Source organism: Entelurus aequoreus, linkage group LG04, assembly GCF_033978785.1.
Source record: "Entelurus aequoreus isolate RoL-2023_Sb linkage group LG04, RoL_Eaeq_v1.1, whole genome shotgun sequence".
In the NCBI taxonomy this organism is placed as follows: domain Eukaryota; kingdom Metazoa; phylum Chordata; class Actinopteri; order Syngnathiformes; family Syngnathidae; genus Entelurus; species Entelurus aequoreus.
In genome coordinates this window covers 67,630,033-67,653,609 of record NC_084734.1, presented here as the reverse complement: position 1 = coordinate 67,653,609, position 23,577 = coordinate 67,630,033, and the positions used below count along the sequence as shown (strand labels likewise).

General features: G+C 39.9%; 2 protein-coding genes across 2 annotated transcripts in view; one reads left to right on the top strand and one right to left on the bottom strand.

Moving 5' to 3' along the window:
- slc7a2 (solute carrier family 7 member 2) overlaps window positions 1–23,577 on the top strand; it is a 396,413-nt gene that overhangs the window by 150,992 nt on the left and 221,844 nt on the right. The gene's annotated exons all lie outside the window — the stretch shown is intronic.
- The window catches only part of LOC133648957 (endothelin receptor type B-like), a 29,441-nt gene continuing 20,604 nt past the window's right edge, over window positions 14,741–23,577 (bottom strand). The window contains exons 5-8 of the mRNA XM_062045537.1: window positions 22,159–22,308; window positions 21,959–22,092; window positions 21,742–21,850; window positions 14,741–16,394 (exon numbers count right to left, since the gene is read on the bottom strand). Coding sequence (XP_061901521.1) covers window positions 16,254–16,394; window positions 21,742–21,850; window positions 21,959–22,092; window positions 22,159–22,308 — 534 coding nt within the window. The 3' untranslated portion in view covers window positions 14,741–16,253. The remainder of the gene's footprint in view (window positions 16,395–21,741; window positions 21,851–21,958; window positions 22,093–22,158; window positions 22,309–23,577) is intronic.

Below are 23,577 nucleotides of genomic sequence, written 5' to 3'. Positions count from 1 at the left end.
AGGTCAGCAGCAGGTTGGGGTCCAGGTTGTGCTTCTTTAGGACACTCAGGATGTGTAGCCGCTGCTGAACATTCTTAGTAACTAAACTGAATGGCTGTGATGATTGTAATGAAGTTCAAAAAAACAAAAGGTATATCCAATTAATAACTTTACTTAGATTTTAGCAGGGTACAAACATGTGACGAACACTTTTACGACTCACAGCAAAACATAGCAACCACGGTAGCAACGCACCTCCTTTACGGCAGCTGTCGCAACGTCCTTAAAGTAACAGCAGCACATACATATATATACAACATATATGACATCTCCCTTTTTTTTAACTTTTTTTTTTCTTTCCAATGTTTTCGAAAATAGGATCACCTAGCATCAATAATCAATCAATACAATAACCAACCAATATTCAATCTGCTCAGAACAACAAAACAACAGCAGCATCAAAGCACAACATTTAACGTATCTGTTTCACATCCTTTTTTGTTGTTGTAAGTCTCTCAATTTCACAGAGTCAGTTTGACCACAGGTTTTATCAGTCTGCCTGAGCGTGTGTACAGTCCATCTTTTGCAGGAGGTGAACGGGCATTGAGTGTTGGTGAAACAGTGTCAGTAGTAATGACAGGGGAAGGCTGCTGTTTAGCAGTGTCATGTAGACTTAGACTTAGACAAACTTTAATGATCCACAAGGGAAATTGTTCAACACAGTAGTTCAGTTACAATGATGGAAAGTGTAAGGATGTAGCTGTCCATCTGGAGGTAGAGTTGCTGTGTCTCCAGTTGGCTCAGGAACATGTTGCAGGTGACGACGGTTGCGCCTCAATGTCGCCCCCTGTTGAGTCTCGATGATGTATGATCTTGGCGTTGCGCAGTCAGCGGTGATGATAGCGGGTGTTCCCCAGGCGTGCTGATTGTCCAGTTTGACGCGGACAGGATCACCAGGTCTCAGCGACGGCAGGGGCTTTGCTCCATGTCGGAGGTTGAAGTAGAATGCGTGTTTCTCCTTCTCTGCATCTTTGCTCCTGACGGTTTTCAGGTTAGGCCATCTGGGAAGTAGGTTTTTCTCAAGTGTTGGAAGTGTTTTATCTTCCTGCCCATAAGAAGTTCAGCTGGGCTTGCACCAGTGGAGGTGCAGGGTGTAGAGCGGTAGCACATGAGAGCGAGTAGAGGATCTTTTTGTTTTAGAATAGTCTTTGCAATTTGGACTCCTCTCTCAGCATGTCCGTTTCCTTGTGGATGATGGAGACTTGAGGTAATGTGCTCAAAGTCATACTCTCTAGCGAACTCTCAGAACTCCTCACATGTGAACTGGGGCCCATTATCACTAATTACTTGGTCTGGGCAACCGAATCTGGCAAATACTGCTTTTAGCTTCAACACCACCTGTGAGGCAGTGGTTATAGGCATGTGGAGTATCTCAAGGAACCTGAAAAAGTAGTCTGACACGACGAGGTAGATATGTTTGTTATGATCACATAAGTCAATAGCAATTCTCTTCCAGGGCCGGTCAGGTAGAGGGGTCGAGATGAGGGGCTCTTTGCGCTGTGTGGGTCTCATTTCATGACAAACCTGACAGGTCTGGATTTTCTGCTTGATTTCAGCTGAGATGCCAGCCCACCACACTGAAGTGTTAGCCTGCTCTCTGCATTTTGACAGTCCTTGATGTCCATCACGGATTCGATCCAGGACATCTGCTCTTAGAGAGCTTGGGATTATCATGCGACATCCTCTTGTGATGATTCCGTTGTACTCCGACAGTTCACTCCTTATAGGGTAATAGTCTCTGATGGCTATTGCAACATCAGCCACATAGTCCGGCCATCCTGACTTGACACATTTAAGCACCATCTGCAAGTTGCTGTCAGCTGCTGTGGCTGCTCTTATGGTCCCAAGCTTTTGTGGTGTAGCTGGCATGTTGTCAACAACGGCTGCAATATAACATTCCACATCCGAGTGAGTGTCGGTCACCTCTGTCACGTTCTGCAGTGGACTACGCGACAGGGTGTCCGCTACAGTCAAGTTCTTTCCTGGTGCATATTCGGCGGTTCGTTTGAATCTCATTAGTCTCATTAACAGTCTCTGGCACCGTATCGGAACATTATCCACATCTTTCTTGTTCATTAGCGGCACCAAGAGCTTGTGATCAGTGACTAGCCTAAAGTTCTCAAGGCCCACAAGGTACTTCTCAAACCTTTCACACACCCAGACGCTTGCCAGGCACTCCTTTTCGATCTGGGCGTATCTGGTTTCCGCCTCAGACAGACGACGTGAGCAATAAGCGACTGGCTTCCAGTCTCCATCGTGTAGTTGCAGCAGCACTCCGCCGATGCCGTAGCTACTAGCATCAGCCGACACTGTTGTAGGTCGATTCACGTCGTAGAACTTTAGAACTGGAGAAGTAGACAGGATGTCCTTGATGCGCTGGAACGCCTCCTGCTGTGCATTGTCCCACGTCCATTCGGTTTGGGATCTCAACAGTTCATAAAGTGGCTGGCCCACTGTTCAATCAATCAATCAATCAATGTTTATTTATATAGCCCTAAATCACAGGTGTCTCAAAGGGCTGTTGACAGATTTGGGATATATTTTCCCAGGAATGTGAACGTTCCAAGGACACGTCTGAGTTCCTGTACGTTCCGTGGTGGTGGTAGCTCTGTGATGGCTTTGACTTTATAGGGATCCGGTTTCACACCTGTTTTGTCGATCACCTGGCCAAGGAAGTTAAGTTGCTTCTGTCTGAACACACACTTGTCTCTGTTTAGCTTTAGGCCAGCTGACTTGACTCTCTCCAGCACCTTTGTTAGATGCTGGTCGTGCTGTTCTGGAGTGTTTCCATACACCAGGATGTCATCCATGTAAACAGCTACTCCATCCAAGCCATTCAGAGTCTCCGCCATTTTCCGTTGGAAGATTTCTGGAGCACTTGTGATGCTGAATGGGAGCCGCTTAAAAGAGTATCTCCCGAAGGGTGTTATGAAGGTAGTTAACTTACTGCTTTCGGGATTTAGGGGTATCTGCCAAAACCCTGAGGCAGCGTCTAGTGATGTAAACATTGTAGCGCCACTCAGCTTTGCAGTAATTTCCTCAGCAGTTGGGAGGACGTACCTCTCTCTCCTTACGGATTCGTTTAGCCTCTTCAGGTCCACGCAGATGCGCACTTTGTTGTTCTTTCTTGCAACTGGTACCATCGGTGCACACCAGTCTGTAGGCTCAGTCGCTTTTTCAATTACAGCATTTTTCTCCATACGCAGTAGCTCCTCTTTGACCTTCTGTATGAGAGGCAGTGGTACCCTTGGGGCTGTATACACTGCATATGGTTCAGCATTGTCCTTTAAAAGTATTTTAACTGGGTCTGTTTTGAGAGTTCCATGTTCTCCAAATGCACTGTGCACTTCTTCAATGCGCTTCACCAGCCCCATTGCACATGCTGTGTCTCTGACCAGCAGGTTGTTTGCAGTTAAGCTGCGGATGACATTCACTGGGAATTAGTAGTGCTTCTCTTTGTACTTTGCATTAGCTTGAAACTTCCCCACACATATCAGCTGACCCCCAGGACTGCTCATTGGTGGGATATTTGACTGCACCAGTTGCTGCTTAGGGCATAACATGATGAATGTCTCTTCTTCCATAATATTTACATCTGCCCCAGTATCAATTTTAAATGTAACTGGTGTCACTCCAATTACAATCTTTACAGTCCACTTGTCAATATTTTTGTTTATATTGGTGACTGCGCCTAGAAAGTATGGAGTCTGTGAGACAGGCTCTGTCTCTGTCACTTCTCTGACTGCCTTTGTATGACATTTAATTTCCCAGTGACCCACCTTTTTGCATTTGTGGCATGTCGATTTCAGGGTTGGACACCTTTCATGGTCTTTGTACTGTATTTTTCCACATCTGTCACATTTAGGCATTTTTGGTGCTTCTTGCTGTCCACTTTCCCTTTTATTTCTCCACTGTTGTTTTCCTCTACATGCAAATTTCCCACGTCCGCGGGCGATCTCCTGCACCGCCGTGCACGCCTCTCCTTGTTGCTGGTGCACTTGTGCATTCACCTCTTCGGACTGGCGAACAGTCTGTATAGTTTGGGTTAGCGTCAAACCAGCCTCCAGCTGCAGTTTGTCCACAATACCCACAACTATGCGGTCACGAATTTGGTCGTCCCTCGCTGCTCCAAAGTCACAGTGTTCATAAAGAGCTCTGATAAACAATTCAACTTTCTCACCGGGCCGCTGTCCTCTTTGGTAGAAACATGCGCGCTCGTGGATCACGTTCCGTTTGGGATAAAAGTACTCGTCGTATTTTCCTAACACAACGTCAAACTTTTTCTGATCATCCTCTGACAACGTGAACGACTTGAAAATATGTTCAGCCTCTGGACCCATAGCATATATAAGGCAACTGACTTGTACTTTGCCGTCCTCCTTTGCTAGTTTTGTTGCTATGCGATACCGTTGGAAACGTTGTTTCCAATCTCCCCATTCATTTGGTCGGTCGAACGCAAAACTATCCGGAGGATTGAACTTGGCCATTTTCTTGCCGCGACGTGATAGTCCGTTACTTCTGACACCATGTAATGAAGTTCAAAAAAACAAAAGGTATATCCAATGAATAACTTTACTTAGATTTTAGCAGGGTACAAACATGTGATGAACACTTTTACGACTCACCGCAAAACATAGCAACCACGCTAGCAACGCACCTCCTTTACGGCAGCTGTCGCAACGTCCTTAAAGTAACAGCAGCACATACATATATATACAACATATATGACAATGATGAAAAAAAGAGGACCTAGAAAGAATCTCAAGGAACACTACTAGTATAACTAACGTAGTTGAGCAAATGACTAGGACTGTAACTGCATCTAAAGTAAACAAGCTACAGCAACACTTTTGTTATACAAATCACATTACGGAAAACATGTATTTTAGCCAAAAAGTAGAGGACTTAAATTGGTGCCTCGAGGAACGCACGCCTCAGTTACGTAAATCACGAGTTTGAAACCCAGTGTTTAATGTTTGCTGGCAATAATAAAATGTCAACGCAACGATCTGCCAATCTTTTTGAAGTAAATGATAAATGATAAATGGGTTATACTTGTATAGCGCTTTTCTACCTTCAAGGTACTCAAAGCGCTTTGACAGTATTTCCACATTCACCCATTCACACACACATTCACACACTGATGGCGGGAGCTGCCATGCAAGGCGCTAACCAGCACCAATCAGGAGCAAGGGTGAAGTGTCTTGCCCAAGGACACAACGGACATGACTAGGATGGTAGAAGGTGGGGATTGAACTCCAGTAACCAGCAACCCTCCGATTGCTGGCACGGCCACTCTACCAACTTTGCCAAGTAGTTCAAGTTCCTCTATACAACAGTAGCACTCAAGCGTTTTTAGGAATTTGCTGCAAAAATGTTTGTCCCTGCAGCATGATGGAACAGTTAACACTGGTGTCTTTCTGTGTGGGGTTTGTATTTTCTCTCCGGGTACACTAAATTGACCTTATTGGTGTGACTGTTGTCTGTCAATCTGTGTTGGCCTTGTGATGAGGTAGCGATTTGTTCAGGGCGTACCTTGTCTTCCACCCGAGTGTAGCTGGATATGCCCCCCTGCCCACCTCCACCCCAAAAGGGACAAGCGGTAGACAATGGATGTTTGTCTCCCAAGTTTAGATCTCAACTTGGGGGACAATATGGGAGTCATTCACGGGGCAGATTTGGATCTGACCCCCTGGGCCGCCAGTTGATTAGCAATGGTATAGTAACACAAAAATAGGTTTGCATCTCCGTTAGGTGCAAAAAATAATGAAATACAGAATGGGGGTAATGTATAAAAATGACACAAAAGTGGCATAAAAGACATCACGTTTATTTAACCCTTCAGTGGACATTCAATTTGAATTATCATTAAAGCCAAACAAGACATATAAGTCCTCAAAGGGGAACTGCACTTTTTGGGGGTATTTGGCTTTCGCCAACCGAAATGTTCGTATAGTGATGCTGAGTTCCCGATAAGAATCCATGTAAACATAAATAATTGGTTCTAGCCTCAGCAAAAGTCCCTATTTTAGTTAAAAAAAACTGCACACTTTGAAGACACAATAATGACACTTTTGCCTAAAAGTAGGCAAAATGCGCCATGAAGAAATGAAGACTCGGTCTGGGCCCAAAAAAGGGAATGCTGCAGAGCTGAACGGCAATGGCACAAATCAAAGCTCCAAGCTCATTAGGTGATTTACAAAGGAAAAACTAAATGTGTGCTACCAGACTTTTGCGTAGAACAAGGGAAAAATATTTTTCTGAATTCATCACAAACTGTAGTAACAACTCTCGTGTCCTGTTCGCAACAGTAAACAGATTAACAAACCCTCCAATTTCACTTTCAACAGAACTCATTTCTACATCAAAGTGCAGTGAGTTTGCAATATGCTTTTGTGATAAAGTTCAAGGCATTACAAACCTAGAGGGGGGGGGGGGTTACCCACATATGCGGTCCTCTCCAAGGTTTCTCATAGTCATTCACCGACGTCCCACTGGGGTGAGTTTTTCCTTGCCCGTATGTGGGCTCTGTACCGAGGATGTCGTTGTGGCTTGTACAGCCCTTTGAGACACTTGTGATTTAGGGCTATATAAATAAACATTGATTGATTGATGATTGAAATGCAATAATTCCTGGGAAACAAATAGAAATCCTTGTTTGTGAATGACTGAGCATTTCATGGAAACTGCTTTTATACCCAATCATGGCACCCACCTGTTCCAAATTAGCCTGTTCACCTGTGGGATGTTCCAAATAAGTGTTTGATGAGCAGTACTCAAATTTCTCTGTCTTTTTTGCCACTTGTGCCAGCTTTTTTGAAACATGTTGCAGGCATCAAATTCCAAATGAGCCAATATTTGCAAAAAAGAACAAAGTTTATCAGTTCAAACGTTAAGTATCTTGTCTTTGCTGTGTATTCAAAAGGGTATTGAAAAGGATTTGCAAATCATTGTATTCTGTTTTTATTTACGATTTACACAACGTGCCAACTTCACTGGTTTTGGGTTTTGTAATTCAAATTTCTGCTTGCAATCTAAAGCACACCAATTAGCCAAGAGTCAGCTCGTATCCTGAAACACTCATATTATGACGTACCACTGTATTTGATTCTTTTGCATAACTTTGCATACAGTGTAGTTCTGGCCAACTATTTTGATAAGGACTTAAATCCGGGGTTTGAATAATTTTGCAATCTCAGTATATTGTAAGATAACATTTTACAGTACGTGTCTGTTGGAGCCTTCTGAGAATCAGTCTACTTATTGGTTTTGGTCTATTTGATCAGTTACAGATTTCGTAAACAACGTTTACGAAATGTAAACTTTGAGGAAAGTGACTTTCAGGAAATTACACACAAAAAAACACGCATGTTTTTACAGAATTTAAAATTGTAAGTCCCTCAACTGTTTGTTGTAGTCTGTACCTGAATCATCATCAACCCATTCATTTTCATTGTTTTTCATTTATTTATTTATTTCAGGCAGTGACATAAAAAAGTACAAAGTTGACAACACATAACAATATAAATTAATATAGCGCAAAAGGTAATGTATAGTATGTAATGCATGATTGTCCAGTTTTGCCTGAAAGGGAGTGGGAAGAAGATAATTTATTTAATCCCAGCCCCAGTTCTCCACTCAGTGATTATTCACATGAGTTTCACACTTACTTTGTTCAAGGATTATAATACAGATGTTGTATCATAGTGGCATTACCACAGGTAACAATAATTATTACACTGTAACAATAATTTGTATCAACAATGTAGGAATAATGAATATACCAACAATGGTAATAGACAACATAGTAATAATGGTAATAGACAACATAGCAATAATGTTAAGGCAACATTGAGCACATGTTAACACTTTAAGACAGAGTACAACAGCAGGCCAAATTAAAGACCCTCATCTCTATATTTGAACCAGACCCCATGTTTGTATCAATCAATCAATCAATGTTTATTTATATAGCCCTAAATCACAAAAGTCTCAAAGGGCTGCACAATATAGTTTAAATCGATTAATAGTTTGGCATTGCTTGTGTTGTAAATCCAGTTTGTTCCATAGTTTTACTCCGCATACACAAAAACGTTTGCGAGTGGTTTGAGCTCTCGGCAATAAGAAATATCCAAAGCCTCTGAAGTTATGAGCCTGCACTTGTCTTATAAAAAAATGTTGTAGATTAGGCGGCAATAATTTGTTAAATGCTTTATATAAGATTATTACTGTATTATATTTAACAAAGTCATCAAATTTGAGCAACTTTGATTGCATAAACAGATTATGAGTATGTTCTAAATAACCAACGTTGTGAATGATCCGCACTGCTCTTTTCTGTAATATGATCAGAGGATGAATTGTGTTGTGGTAAGTATTCCCCCATACTTCAACACAGTATGTAAGGTATGGGAGTACCAAGGTGCAGTATAAAGTATGGAGTGCATTTTCATTGAGGTATAGTTTTGCTTTGTTTATAATTGAGAGGCTTTTGGAGATTTTTGTTTTAATGTGTCTGACATGAGGTTTCCATGATAGTTTACTATCAATTATTACTCCCAAAAATGTATTCTCATTTACGATTTCAATTTGGGTACCATTAATACTTATTTTCTGTTCAGACGTTCTGTTGCGATTTCCAAACATCACTATCTTAGTTTTATCTATATTCAAAGATAATTTATTTGTGTCCATCCATTTTTTTTTACCATGTTTAGTTCTGTGTTTACTGTATTTATGAGCTCCCGGGCGCGGCGCCGCTGCTGCCCACTTCTCCCCAAGGGGATGGGTCAAATGCAGAGGACAAATTTCACCACATCTAGTGTGTGTGTGACAATCATTGGTACTTTAATCTTTAATCTTTAACTTTAATCATTATAGTCATCACTACTGTAGAATATATTTGTGTCGTCTGCAAATAGTATACATTTCAGTACTTTGGATGTATTAAACATATCATTAATATATACAGTACATTAAACAGTTTTGGCCCCAACACGGACCCTTGGGGGACACCACAAGCAATGCCAAGAGTATCAGATAACAATTGACCCATTTTTACAAACTGTACCCTCCCTGTCATATAACTTTTTAACCAGTCAACAGCCAGCCCCCTAATTCCATATATTTCCATTTTATCTAATAGAATTGAATGATTAATGGTATCAAATGCTTTCTTTACATCAATAAAAATACCAACTGCATATATTTTATGCTACAGTGCATTAGTAATTTCTTCAATGGCTTCAGTTATCGCCATTGAGGTTGTTCGTTTGGACCTAAAGCCATACTGACCGTCATTTCTCAAGAAAAGATTCAAGTCGAGAGTTAAATTGTTTCTCTAAGATTTTTGAGAACTGAGGCAAAAGAGAGATTGGTCTGTAATTGGTGAAAGCGTGTTTGCTGTCACTTTTGAAGAGCGGAGTTACCTTAGCGATTTTCATTTGACTTGGAAAGCAGGCAGTCTGGAATGATATGTTACATATATAGGTTAATGGTTTTACAATATTCAGTATAACTTTTTGAACCATTATGTTGATATCATGGCAGTCAGTGGAGCACTTACTTTTACACTTCTGCACAATGTTTGTCACTTCCTGCTCATTTGTTGCTGAGAGGAAGAATGACGAAGAATTCTGTTCAATAGTTGATTTTGTAACTCCATTATCTGGGATATCAACAGCCAATTTAGGACCAACATTTACAAAAAAACTATTCAACTTATTCACTACATTACTCATATTATAATCTTCCCCGTTTTCATCAATAAAGTAATCAGGATATGTCAACTTTGAATATCCTTGTTTGATTAGACCAGGGGTCGGCAACCTTTACCACTCAAAGAGCCATTTTGGCAAGTTTCACACATTAAAGAAAGTAATGGGAGCCACAAAAATGTTTTTAAAATTTAAAATGAAAAACACCGCATACAAAGCTTACATGCTTTGTGCTATGTTAACCAGGGGTCTCAGACACACGCACCGGCACGCACTTTAATGTGGGAATTTGATGTTAGTGCAGCCCGCGAGTTTTGGATGAATGTCGCTTGCGTCACACTTGCCAACCCTCTCATTTTTCCCGGGAGACTCCCGAATATCAGAGTGTGATGATACTGCATTTGGCGCCCTCTACAGTCTGCCCAATCAGTGTACCTGCTCGGCCACAAGTGGAATGCAGCTTTAGCTTGCTCACGTATGAGACAGCAAGGCTACTAACTCAGCAGCCACACATCTTACACTGACGGTACCAATACCCAGAATCCCATGCAGCCCTAACTCTTCCGCTCAACCAACCACGAAGAGGGGGGGGGGGTTGATGTGTGGGGGGATTTGGTGGTAGCGGGGTGTATAATGTAGACCGGAAGAGTTAGGACTGCATGGGATTCTGGGTAATGGTTGTGTTGTGTTTATGTTGTGTTACAGTGGGATGTTCTCCAGAAATGTGTTTTTCATTCTTTTTTGGTGTGGGTTCACAGTGTGGCGCATATTTGTAACGTAACAATGTTGAAGTTGTTTGATACGGCTACCGTCAGTGTAAGCTGTGTGGCTGATGAGTAACTATGCTTTGCTGTCTCCTGTGTGAGCAAGTAATAACAACATACAACATGTGGCTGGCCTGGCACGCTGTAAGTAAATGCTATAGAGGACAATTACTGCAGTGCAATTAGGGCACGCCCTTTATGTAGTAATTAGAGTGTTAATAGGATTATTTTTCCCTGGGAGTAATCTATGAGAGACACTGACATCCATAAGTCACCTGGGAAAATCGAGGGGGTCGGCATGCATGTAGCTGAGCCGCATCAGAGTGGTCAAGGAGCCGCATGCGGCTCCGGAGCCGCGGGTTGCCGACCCCTGGATTAGACTATTCAAAACATCCCAAGTTCCTTTTATATTGTTTTTGTTTTCATATAGTTTTTTTTGATAATATAACCGTTTGCTTGTTCTTATAATATCAGTTAATTTATTTTTGTACTTGTATTGTGTTCGACTTCTTTTGTTTTTATTTTGATGAAAAGTTTGTAGAGATTGTTTTTCTTTTTACAGGCATTAATTATCCCTTTTGTGATACAAGGGCTATTTTTATTTTTTCCTTTTATAAAATATTCTTTCACGGGGCAATGTTTATTATGCAGGGAAGTAAAGATGTCTAAAAAATTACAATAAGCACTGTCCACATTTGGTTCTCTGTATACTGAAGTCCAATCCTGAACTGCTAAACTATTGTTTAGGGCACAGATTGTTTCCTCAGTTGTTATTCGTTTAGAGATTTTTGCCATAGTGTCTTTGGTTTTCTTGAGATGACAGTCATATAAAGTAAAAACAGGTAAATGGTAAGTGATACTACATATAAATAGGCCACTGGTGACTTGATTTCCCATAATGTTAGTAAAAATGTTGTCGATGATTGTGGCACTTTGTGTTGTTATTCTGCTTGGTTTGGTTATGGTTGGATATAGAGACAAGCTGTACATCAGGGGTGTCAAACTCAAATACAGAGTGGGCCAAAATTTAAAACTGAACAAAGCCGTGGGCAAAGGTTGAACAAATTAACCTTTTAATAGGGACCCAAACAAGTTTTGCATTGAATATTGAACAAGCAAGGCTTATATAACTTTATAGTGACATGCAAAATTGAGTTTAAAATAATAATAATAATACATACAAAATATCAATGGCATATCAAATACAATTTAAATAAAAATTGAATGCCTCTTTTCTATTTGCAGCCTTCTGAGGTAAATATCAACATTAACTTTTTCCACAGGCTAATACATTTGAAAATAAAATAACAATGAATAAACCAACCATTCAGGACTTTAAACTGCTCAGTTTGCAACACACTGATCTAATCTGATGTGCCCAAGCCAGATACCTGGCATCTTTTCTTGGATGCTAGTTCATTAATGTCGGGGCTCAGGCTTTGAGCTGAGGCAACCTTCATTATCAAACGAAGGTGTTCATCAGTCATTATATCTCGTAGTTCACCCAGACCACAGTCTTGGGGGCGTACCTTAACGTTCTCTACGAGCTGTCGTCACGTCCGCTTTTCATCCATTCTACCAACGTGCTGGCCCAGTCACAAGATATGTGCGGCTTCTGTACGCACACACATGGGAATGCAATGCACACTTGATCAACAGCGATACACGTCACACAGAGGGTGAAAGTATAAACAACTTTAACACTGTTAGAAATATACGCCACACTGTAATTCCACACCAAACAAGAATGACAAACACATTTCGGGAGAACATCCGCACCGTAACACAACATAAACACAACAGAAGAAATACCCAGAACCCTTTGCAGTACTAACTCTTCCGGGATGATACAAAATACACCCCCCCCCCCCCCACACACACACACACACAAACACACACACACCTTGTAGCGTCCCGGAAGAGTTAGTGCTGCAAAGGATTCTGGGTATTTTTCTGTTGTGTTTATGTTGTGTTACTGTGCGGATGTTCTCCCGAAATGTGTTTGTCATTCTTGTTTGGTGTGGGTTCACAGTGTGGCGTGTATTTCTAATAGTGTTAAAGTTGTTTATACGGCTACCCTCAGTGTGACCTGTATCGCTGTTGATCAAATATGCGTTGCATTCACTTGTGTGTGCGTGCAGAAGCCGCACATATTATGTGACTGGACCAGCACTCGTTGGACTGGATGAAAAGTGGACGAGAAGATTTTCGGGAGGGGCACTGAAATTTGGGAGTCGCCCGGGAGGGTTGGCAAGTATGAGAATTAGCGGTGAATGCGGTGTTACCGCGGCACCGCCGCTGTATATAATCGACAGGCCAGCTCTAGTGTTAATTTGATATCGCCTCAAGGGCCAAGTGAAATTACACGGCGGGCCAGAGTTTTACACCCATGCTGTAGATTGTGTCAATGAAGTCATCAACATGTTTTTGCTTGGTTGAGTTTAACAAATCAATGTTAAAATCACCACAGATAAATATGATTTTATGGTTCACAGAGGAAAATAGTTTACCCATCCACTCATTGAAAGTTTCTATGCTTGAACCAGGTGCCCGGTATACACAGCTCATGAAGATATTTGTCTTTTTGTCATTTAGGATTTCCACTGTTAAACATTCAAATAATCCATCGACTGCTATGGTCATGTTTGTTAAAACTTTAAATGTAACAGATTTATGCGACTTTGGGTACTTAGAAAAGAGCTATATAAATCCCAGGTATTATTATTATTATTATTATGAATGTACAATGCGACCCCTCCTATTTTATTTATTCTGTTTATGTATCTTAATTCATAGTCATTCAGACTAAAATCAATACCTTTATCATTGTTGAACCAGGTTTCAGTAATTGCAATAATGGTAAATGGATGACTAAATTCTTTTAAGTAATCCTTGATAGCCTCAATGTTAGTGTACATGCTCAGACTATTGAAATGTATTATTGACAGACTATCTTCTGATTTTACACTGCTTTCATATTGTTCACAGGTAAAATAATTACAGTTTTTTACAATGGCAGAGAAAAAAATTATTATCAGGGTCTATCTCCATATCAGTCTCTGTTGTGGCGTGCTTTTGATACTCACACATGTCCAGTTCTTTTTGTTGATGTTGTTGGATCTTCTGTAACATGTCCATATCAATACTTGGTGTGGGTAGCATTGAGATGATGTAGAAGTCACAAAGCTACATTGATACCAAGTACTGCATCAATGTCAATACTTATCAAGATCTTCTATTTTCGTCACCACCAAGACTTTTGCTTCCTCCGGCGTCCCATTTAGTTTGATGAAGATCTTACAGTTCATTATTCAGGTTTGTTGAATCTTGCTTTGCCTTTTAAGTTGTTGTGCGATCCTTGCGATATCAGCATTTTTCTTTGTCAAGTGTTCATTTATGAAAACAAATGTAGCTTTCTGTTTGCGTCCTTGCTTCAATAGTGCCATTTTCTTTTTCCTGTTTGTGAATCTCATGATGACAGCTGGTGGTCTCTGGTTCCTCATGGGCAGTGGGTGACAAGCCTCGACGTGCTCCAGGTCCATCTCTATCCCCCTGCTCTGGAGATAAGAAGCCACCTGCTGCTCCACCGACTGTATCTCCTGCTCGCTGGGCTCCCCGCTGTCCGCGGCCACCGCACGCGCGTAGGAGCGCGGCTTAATTTTGATGCCGGTGATGACCACATCATTCATGCGGGAGTATTGCTCGAGCTTGTCCACTCGCCGCTCCAGATCCACAATGCGCCGGTCCTTCTCCACGTTCTGGAGGCGTAGCTGTTTCACCTCCTCTAGAACCTCAAGAAGCTGCTCCTGCTGCACTCTGACCGCAGTCACATCGCTGCACAGGGAGTGGAGTGCGAGCCTCATTTCCTCGAACTCCTTGGTGGAGGCATTATGATGGTCTATATGCCGACGCATGCAGCAACAGAAGAAACAATCCCACCTCCGTATCTCAGGCTGCTAATGTTACCCATTGAAAGCCATAATGACTGAACACCATTTTCACGTGCACTGTTGATAATTCTCTGATGTGAAATGCAAACAAAGAAACCATTTCGACGTTAAGATCAGAGCATGAAGTCATCGTTTAAGTAGAGTTATTAACCATTACCTTTTGAAGTTTCGTTTCGACTCGCGTCATGACTGTGCTATTCTATCTTGTGACAAAATGCACCACGCACAACTTTATACCGGCAGACAGAAACTCAAACCACAAAGATGATATCAAGTAATATTTATTACCGCATATTGTTTATAAATACATACAATCAAAATGCTGATAAGTATTGACATTGCATTGAACTTCAGCTTTGTATTTCTCTCTCCCTTGTTAGACAAAGCTGTGTGGACCATGTGGTCTGGGTGGTGCCTTTGCCATGAAATTGAGTTGCTGAGTCATTTTCTGCATGATCAGCTGAGCGGCACGCCCAGCAAGATCAATTACTGTAGCAAATGTGTGCAAAATGCATTTGCTCAACAATGAAAGGAAATAAAGCTTGTATAAGCTTGTAAGTCAAAATAAGTTTAGAATAGCTAACCGAAGGGTCAATGAATATTTGTGTCAACACTCACTAATTGTATAACTCTTTAATTAGGACGTTGTGCCTCTATTTGATTGAATTACCACAAGAATACATTGAGACAATGGCTGCACTGTTTGAGTGAGGATCTGCTATGTAAAGTAAAGTACAATTTATATAAAAAACAAATACACTGAATGTTGCCCCAGATTTCTCCACTTTGAAAAGCAGCCACCGCTTATGCTAAAAAGATTAATACTTTGATTCTACAACTTTTTTCGAAAAAGGCAAGCAAATGTAATGTGCAGTTTTCTCCGAATGTGGTTATGGATATGCAACGAGTTGCACTGTGGGTCAAACCTGCCAGTCACATTCCAGTACAAACTGCAAATATGATTAATCATATTTTGAACACTTTGTGTTGGACAAACCGTCATTAATCAATAGACCCCTTATTTGCATCTTGCTGCAAATATAAAGAACAGGTGTATGTTGCAGGAAGATCTTGCTACATCTTTAAGATACTATCTTTCACATTATGAAACGTATACTTCTCCTTTAAAATATCCAGGAGATCCTAAACTTCCAGTAGACACACTATATTTAACAGAAATACTAATGTATAAAAATATGCTTGATGAAGAGATTAAGCAAAAATAACCTTTCACACATGAGCTTTGACAGCGAAGTCGTGATGTCATGACATAGACACTGTCATGTGGTCATGAGATTATTGTTTTGGTACATATTTGGAACTCGAGCCTCCTACAGCGCGTGGGGGGTAGTTTCCATCAATATCCTCAACAGCAGTGGTCCTTCACTTTGACTGTAAGCAGCGTAACGGCTGACATCCCAACTCCCCATTTTCTTTGGTAAGATGTTGCCAAGGCAGTGACTCTGTGCTCAAGTTCCAGATGTCCTGCTGATTGCGCTCATATAACTCAGCTGCAGCGCTGTTATGTATAGAAATACAAAGGCTAGATACTGTATTATATTATATGTGATTTGCATGTGACGTGATGCATTTTTGCCTCTGTGGAATGCAGGTAGCCTTGGTGTCTTCATTCTGCAGGTACAGTCCTTTGATTTAATTCATTGTTTGGCCTGACCCTTTCGTGTCCTTCAATCCAGTTCCAGCTCCAGCTCCACTGGTGCTGATTGGGAACATGTTTTGTTTTTTCGGGGATTAAATGAAGTGCTAAATAAGAGTGGGTGTGTTTATGAGGAGCTCGTGTATTTCTGACTAGAACGGGAGTTGGAGCGATCCAGTCCGTTGCCGTGGCAGGAGCCCTTCCATCCTGACCCGGACCCTCGATCATCCAATGGGGATGTTCCGTAGCACCAACAGCACAGGCAAGACTGCAAGGACAAAATGGTTCATAATCACATTTTTTTTGTATTGCTTGTATCTTTTTAATTATTCTACCCCCGCTCAGTCCAGTAGTTCCCAAAGTTTTTTGTTTTTTTTACCAAGTACCACTTCAGAAAAAAACTCCCTTTAAGTACCACCATAACGACTACGCTTGAAACACAGTGGCGTAGTAGGGCGAAGTATTCATTAAAAACGAGGCAGAAGTTTTACTTAATATGTACAAGTAACATTTTTGGCCTCTGTAACATTACACCCATGTTGAATATTTACACTGTTTGAAAATAGGAAAATAAAAGGCTGTACTTTTGATTTAAGTGAAAGTCACAGTCAGACATTAAACTTTTCTCCACAAAACTGAAAAAGTGGCTTAAGGAAAATCAGAAGTGTAAGCACTAGAACTGGATGTGGTATGGATGTCAGTCCTACACTGTTTCAATGTCCATTTCTCTGATGATGCAATTGTTGATGACTGAAGTGTTGATATCAACCCCCCCCTCCACATCCCACACCCCGGATTGCAAATAATGTAAATAATTCAATGTATATACTCTTATGATTATCCTGTGTGATGACTGTATTATGATGATAGTATATATAGTATATATCTGTATCATGAATCAATTTAAGTGGACCCCGACTTAAACAAGTTGAAAAACTTATTCGGGTGTTACCATTTAGTGGTCAATTGTACGGAATATGTACTGTACTGTGCAATCTACTAATAAAAGCTTCAATCAATCAATCAATGGACAAATGGGGCCAATTATTTTCAATGTGTTTTTATTGTTGTACTTGTCTTAATCCTTTTGTATGTGTTTTTTTAAAAGCCTAACCAGGGACAAGGTTTGCAAATTAGCCTGTGGCTAGAAGTCCTATGTACTTTGACATCGGTTACCTGTGGGTAGCAATGTTTAATTGTACTGTCCCTGTCAAATAAATACATAAATAAATTAAGTGATTTTTTTGGCATACCACTGGATGCAGCCCGCATATTACTAGGGGTAGAGTGGTGTATAAAGAGAGTATTGGCAACTAAACAACAGGCGCCATGACTGCTACCAAGCACGCGTGCGGCTGTGCCCGCATGCATGCAATTGCTGTCGTTTTGACGTTACTTTTTCTGAGGAAGTAAACCAAAAAAATATGTCTATATATACAAACCCCGTTTCCATATGAGTTGGGAAATTGTGTTAGATGTAAATATAAACGGAATACAATGATTTGCAAATCATTTTCAACCCATATTCCATTGAATGCACTACAAAGACAAGATATTTGATGTTCAAACTAATAAACTTTATTTTTTTTTTGCAAATAATAATTAACTTAGAATTTCATGGCTGCAACACGTGCCAAAGTAGTTGGCACAGGGGCATGTTTACCACTGTGTTACATGGCCTTTCCTTTTAACAACACTCAGTAAACGTTTGGGAACTGAGGAGACACATTTTTTAAGCTTCTCAGGTGGAATTCTTTCCCATTCTTGCTTGATGTACAGCTTAAGTTGTTCAACAGTCTGGGGGTCTCCGTTGTGCTATTTTAGGCTTCATAATGCGCCACACATTTTCAATGGGAGATAGGTCTGGACTACAGGCAGGCCAGTCTAGTACCCGCACTCTTTTACTCTGAAGCCACGTTGATGTAACACATGGCTTGGCATTGTCTTGCTGAAATAAGCAGGGGCGTCCATGGTAACGTTGCTTGGATGGCAACATATGTTGCTCCAAAACCTGTATGTACCTTTCAGCATTAATGGCGCCTTCACAGATGTGTAAGCTACCCATGTCTTGGGCACTAATACACCCCCATACCATCACAGAAGCTGGCTTTTCAACTTTGCGCCTATAACAATCCGGATGGTTCTTTTCCTCTTTGGTCCGGGGGACACGACGTCCACAGTTTCCAAAAACAATTTGAAATGTGGACTCGTCAGACCACAGAACACTTTTCCACTTTGTATCAGTCCATCTTAGATGAGCTCAGGCCCAGCGAAGCTGATGTGGTTTCTGGGTGTTGTTGATAAAACGGTTTTCGCCTTGCATAGGAGAGTTTTAACTTGCACTTACAGATGTAGCGACCAACTGTAGTTACTGACTGTGGGTTTCTGAAGTGTTCCTGAGCCCATGTGGTGATATCCTTTACACACTGACGTCGCTTGTTAATGCAGTACAGCTTGAGGGATCTAAGGTCACGGGCTTAGCTGCTTACGTGCAGTGATTTCTCCAGATTCCTTGAACCCTTTGATGATATTACGGACCGTAGATGGTGAAATCCCTAAATTCCTTGCAATAGCTGGTTGAGAAAGGTTTTTCTTAAACTGGTCAACAATTTGCTCACGCATTTGTTGACAAAGTGGTGACCCTCGCCCCATCCTTGTTTGTGAATGACTGAGCATTTCATGGAATCTACTTTTATACCCAATCATGGCACCCACCTGTTCCCAATTTGCCTGTTCACCTGTGGGATGTTCCAAATAAGTGTTTGATGAGCATTCCTCAACTTTATCAGTATTTATTGCCATCTTTCCCAACTTCTTTGGCACGTGTTGCTGGCATTAAATTCTAAAGTTAATGATTATTTGCAAAAAAAAATGTTTATCAGTTTGAACATCAAGTATGTTGTCTTTGTAGCATATTCAACTGAATATGGTTTGAAAATGATTTGCAAATCATTGTATTCCGTTTATATTTACATCTAACCCAATTTCCCAACTCATATGGAAACGGGGTTTGTATTTGTAATGACTGTATGTATCACTGAAGATGATGATGGCGAGCAGTAGAGAATATGGAGTGCATTTGCACATGTATTATATTTTGATTTATTCATTATTGACATATTTCTTGCCATTTTATGTTGTATTTTTTAATGAGATTTCCAGTTCATTTATTATTCATATTCATCTATTAATACATTACATAATTTAGTTTATTTTAATTGTTCACTGTCCGTCCATTTGTATTTGTGTTTGACTTTCGCTTCTACTGTTACCAAATTGCTTTATTTTAGTTTTACTGAGGTTCAAAGATAGTCTGTTTTTGTCAAACCATCTTTTTCATTTATTAATTTTTTCTTTTATTTCACCTTTTTTTTGTCAAGTACATAACTCCACATGTGTTCATTCATAGTTTTGATGCCTTCAGTGACAATCTACAATGTAAATAGTCATGAAAATAAAGAAAACGCATTGAATGAGAAGATGTGTCCAAACTTTTGGCCTGTACTGTAAATATATTTTTCTTTGGTGCGATTAACGTGTGACCCTCAGACCAGATCGTAGCGGTGGAAAAGCAGCGGAATTCCAGCTGATATTGAGTCACAGGAACGCATAGAGCGCAGAAGTTAATAAAGAACAATTAATAGTAAATGGCAAGTTTAGCTTTGATGCCCTGGCAGGTTGATCTCTCCTCAGGACCAGTTATTTAAATCCACTGTAACTGTGAGTTGAGTTATCGCCGGAGTTCCTACAGTAGCTGTTAGCAGCAGCAGTGTTGCAAAGTGTGTGAGTTGCGGGTTGCATTTTTTAGGCGTGTTTTTGAACATGTGGTTGCCATTATGGGCTTACTTTTTTGTCCCCACAGTTTGTCCTTTTCTACACAACGTTTCCTGGGTATCGCGCTCTAAAGCATGCAAATGATACATGTGCAACTACGCCAGAGCCCAGACTGACAGAGAAACAAGTGACGAAACAAGCTTGATAAGACTTAATCAATTACACTTAATTAAAATGTAATTTAAAACATATATATCTATATATATGTATATATATATATATATATATATATATATATATATATATATATATATATATATATATATATATATATGTATATATATATATATATATATATATATACAGTATATAGTTGAGGTTTCTGTGGTTTATCCGCTATACAGTGCTCAATACCGAATATAGTTTAAGTCAGGAAAAAACACAGAGGCTATTTCATCCCTACAAGCCTGTTTCGCAGGTTTCTCTAAAATCTTCTCTAAAATCCCCTGAAGAGCAGAGAAACCTGCAGAACAGGCTTGTAGGGATGAAATAGCCTCTGTGTTTTTCCCTGACCTAACGTATATATATATATATATATATATATATATATATATATATATATATATATATATATATATGTGTATGTGTGTATATATATATATACAGGTATATATATATATATATACAGGTATATATATATATATATACAGGTATATATATATATATATATATATATATATATATATATATATATATATATATATATATATATATATATATATATATATATATATGTATATATATATATATATATATATATATATATGTATATATATATATATATATATATATATATATATACCTGTATATATATATATATATACCTGTATATATATATATATATACCTGTATATATATATATACACACATACACATATATATATATATATATATATATATATATATATATATATATATATATATATATATATATATATATATATATATATATATATATATATATATATATACATATATATATGTATAAAAAATACTCAGAAAATATAAAAGATAGATATATTAAAAAATATATATGAGAGCACCACCAACAGCTCACAGATGTTACCAATAGTGGTTTAGGAGAGCAGATTTAACCAAAAAAATTCAAAAAAAAAAAAAATGCTGTTCTGGTCAAATGCACATTGGGGATCAGGGTGGTTTTTTGAGTTGCTTACATATGGTTGGAGCATAAAAAGGGGGCGGGACCATTGAACGGTGAGCGCCCTCTAGGCAGCAGCTTTAAGCCACTCCCAAAACTTTTGGCCACAACTGTAGATTGTAGACTCTCCACCGGGGTGAAAAAAACAACGCTAAATAAAACCCCAAAATGATGCACCTTGCTCATGCACAAGTTAAAGTTAAAAAAGTTAAAGTACCAATGATTGTCACACACACTATGTGTGGTGAAATGTGTCATCTGCATTTGACCCATGCCCTTGTTCACCCCCTGGGAGGTGAGGGGAGCAGTGAGCAGTAGCGGTGGCCGCGCCCGAGAATCATTTTGGTGATTTAACCCCCAATTCCAACCCTTGATGCTGAATGCCAAGCAGGGAGGTAATGGGTCCCATTTTTATAGTCTTTGGTATGACTCACAACCTACCAATCTCAGGGCGGACACTCTAACCACAAGGCCACTGAGCAGGTTTGTCATTTAGTGTGTCATTTAAATATTAACGACATCCTTCTTCTCGCCAATCAAAAATATTAACCGTCATCTTTCAGCTGATATATGACATTACCCCTGTGTTCATATTCAGAGTGCAATGTCCTTGCGTTCTTACCTGGAAGCAGTTTTTGAACTTCTGGCTGACAAAGTAGAGGGCGATCGGGTTAATGCAGGAGTTTAGTGAAGCCATGTTGATGCCAATGTAATCCATCACTAAAAGGAAGCTGGAAGGGAAAGGAGAACGCTCACGGTCAGTTTGCCAGGAAGCCACGAGGCAGAGAACAATGGGCCGTCGTGACTTTCCCAGCTTATTTGTGACGCTGCGTGCCTACCTGAGGAGTTCGCAGCGGTTGGGGTCATTTTGGTCATAAACTGTTTTCTTGAGAATGCGACTGAGGTGAAGTGGCAACCAGCACAGAGCGAAAATCAGCACCAGGCAGAACACCGTCTTTGCTACTTCCCTCCTCTAGACAAAGACAAACGTTAGGCTCAAGCCTTTAGTCTTAATGCGCCACGATGTGTGCAGTCATACCTGTTTCATGTGGTCGTTGAGTGCCACGCGCATGCCTTTCTTGCGACTCAGCATTTCGCAGGACATGAGAGTGTAGAAGATTCCTGTGCAGGCGAGCGGCAGGCAGAAGTAGAAGCCAAACAGCCACCAGTCTTTCACGTCCTGGTAGAACTGGGGAGATGCAAACACACTCAAGGGTCTGATTTACTCAGATCTAAATACCTTGCGCTAAACAGCGCATGCTATCTAAAACTAGCATGTATAGTAAGTGGGTGCACACTATGAGGGTCTGTTAGGGACATTATTCAGAATTACCTCTTATACACGCTACTGAAATGCTCTCACATAAACAACTTAAATGTTTTTCGCTCACACACACTACTGAAAAACTCTCATGCACACTACTGAAACACTCTCACACACACTACAGAAACACTCTTACACATACCACTGAAATGCTCTCACATAAACAACTGAAATGTTTTTCTCTCACACACACTACTGAAACACTATCATACACACTTCTGAAATGCTCTTACATAAACAACTGAAATGTTTTTCCCTCACACACACTACTGAAACATTTTCATACACACAACTGAAACACTCTAATTACACACTATTGAAATGTTCTCACATAAACAACTGAAATGTTTTTCTCTCACACACACTACTGTGTATAAGAGCGTTTCAGTAGTGTGTGTGAGAGAAAAACATTTCGTTTGTTTATGTGAGAGCATTTTTAGTAGTGTGTATAAGAGTGTTTCAGTAGTGTGTATGAAAGTGTTTCAGTAGTGTGTGTGAGAGAAAAACATTTAAGTTGTTTAATGTGAGAGCATTTCAGTAGTGTGTATAAGAGGTAATTCTGAATAATGTCCCTAACGGTCCCTCATAGCACACAGTACGCCTTTTTTAAATGAGGCGTTTGCGTGTACTAAACGGGGAATCCCCACAGAGACATCTCATTTACTGCATATTTATGTTATCATGCTCCTACCTGTTGCATTTTGCAATGTTTTCAAATATGCAGGTGACATCCACCATTTTTTATGGGCATTTTAGAAGCAGTCATGGAGTGCATCTACATTGACACCACTTTTTTTTAATTTTTTAACCACTGATAGTGCATTGAGCTGCACTCCTGTGCTCAAGATGCAAAAATGCATACTTCTAGAAGTTTGTATTATATAGGATATATTTTAGTAATATATATTCTATGTGAAAAAAGAAACTATTATATATTAAATGACACCAAAACTCATCAATTGAACTTGTTTTAATCAGCACCTTAAATCATCTAGCCGCTACGGAATTATAAAAGGATATTGCTGAATAGACAATATGTCTTATATTTTAAATTCCTGACTGTCAAAATATGTTGAAATGTACACATAGGACAGAGGTTTCCCTGTCCATCGTGTGTCTTTGCTGCGCAAGCAC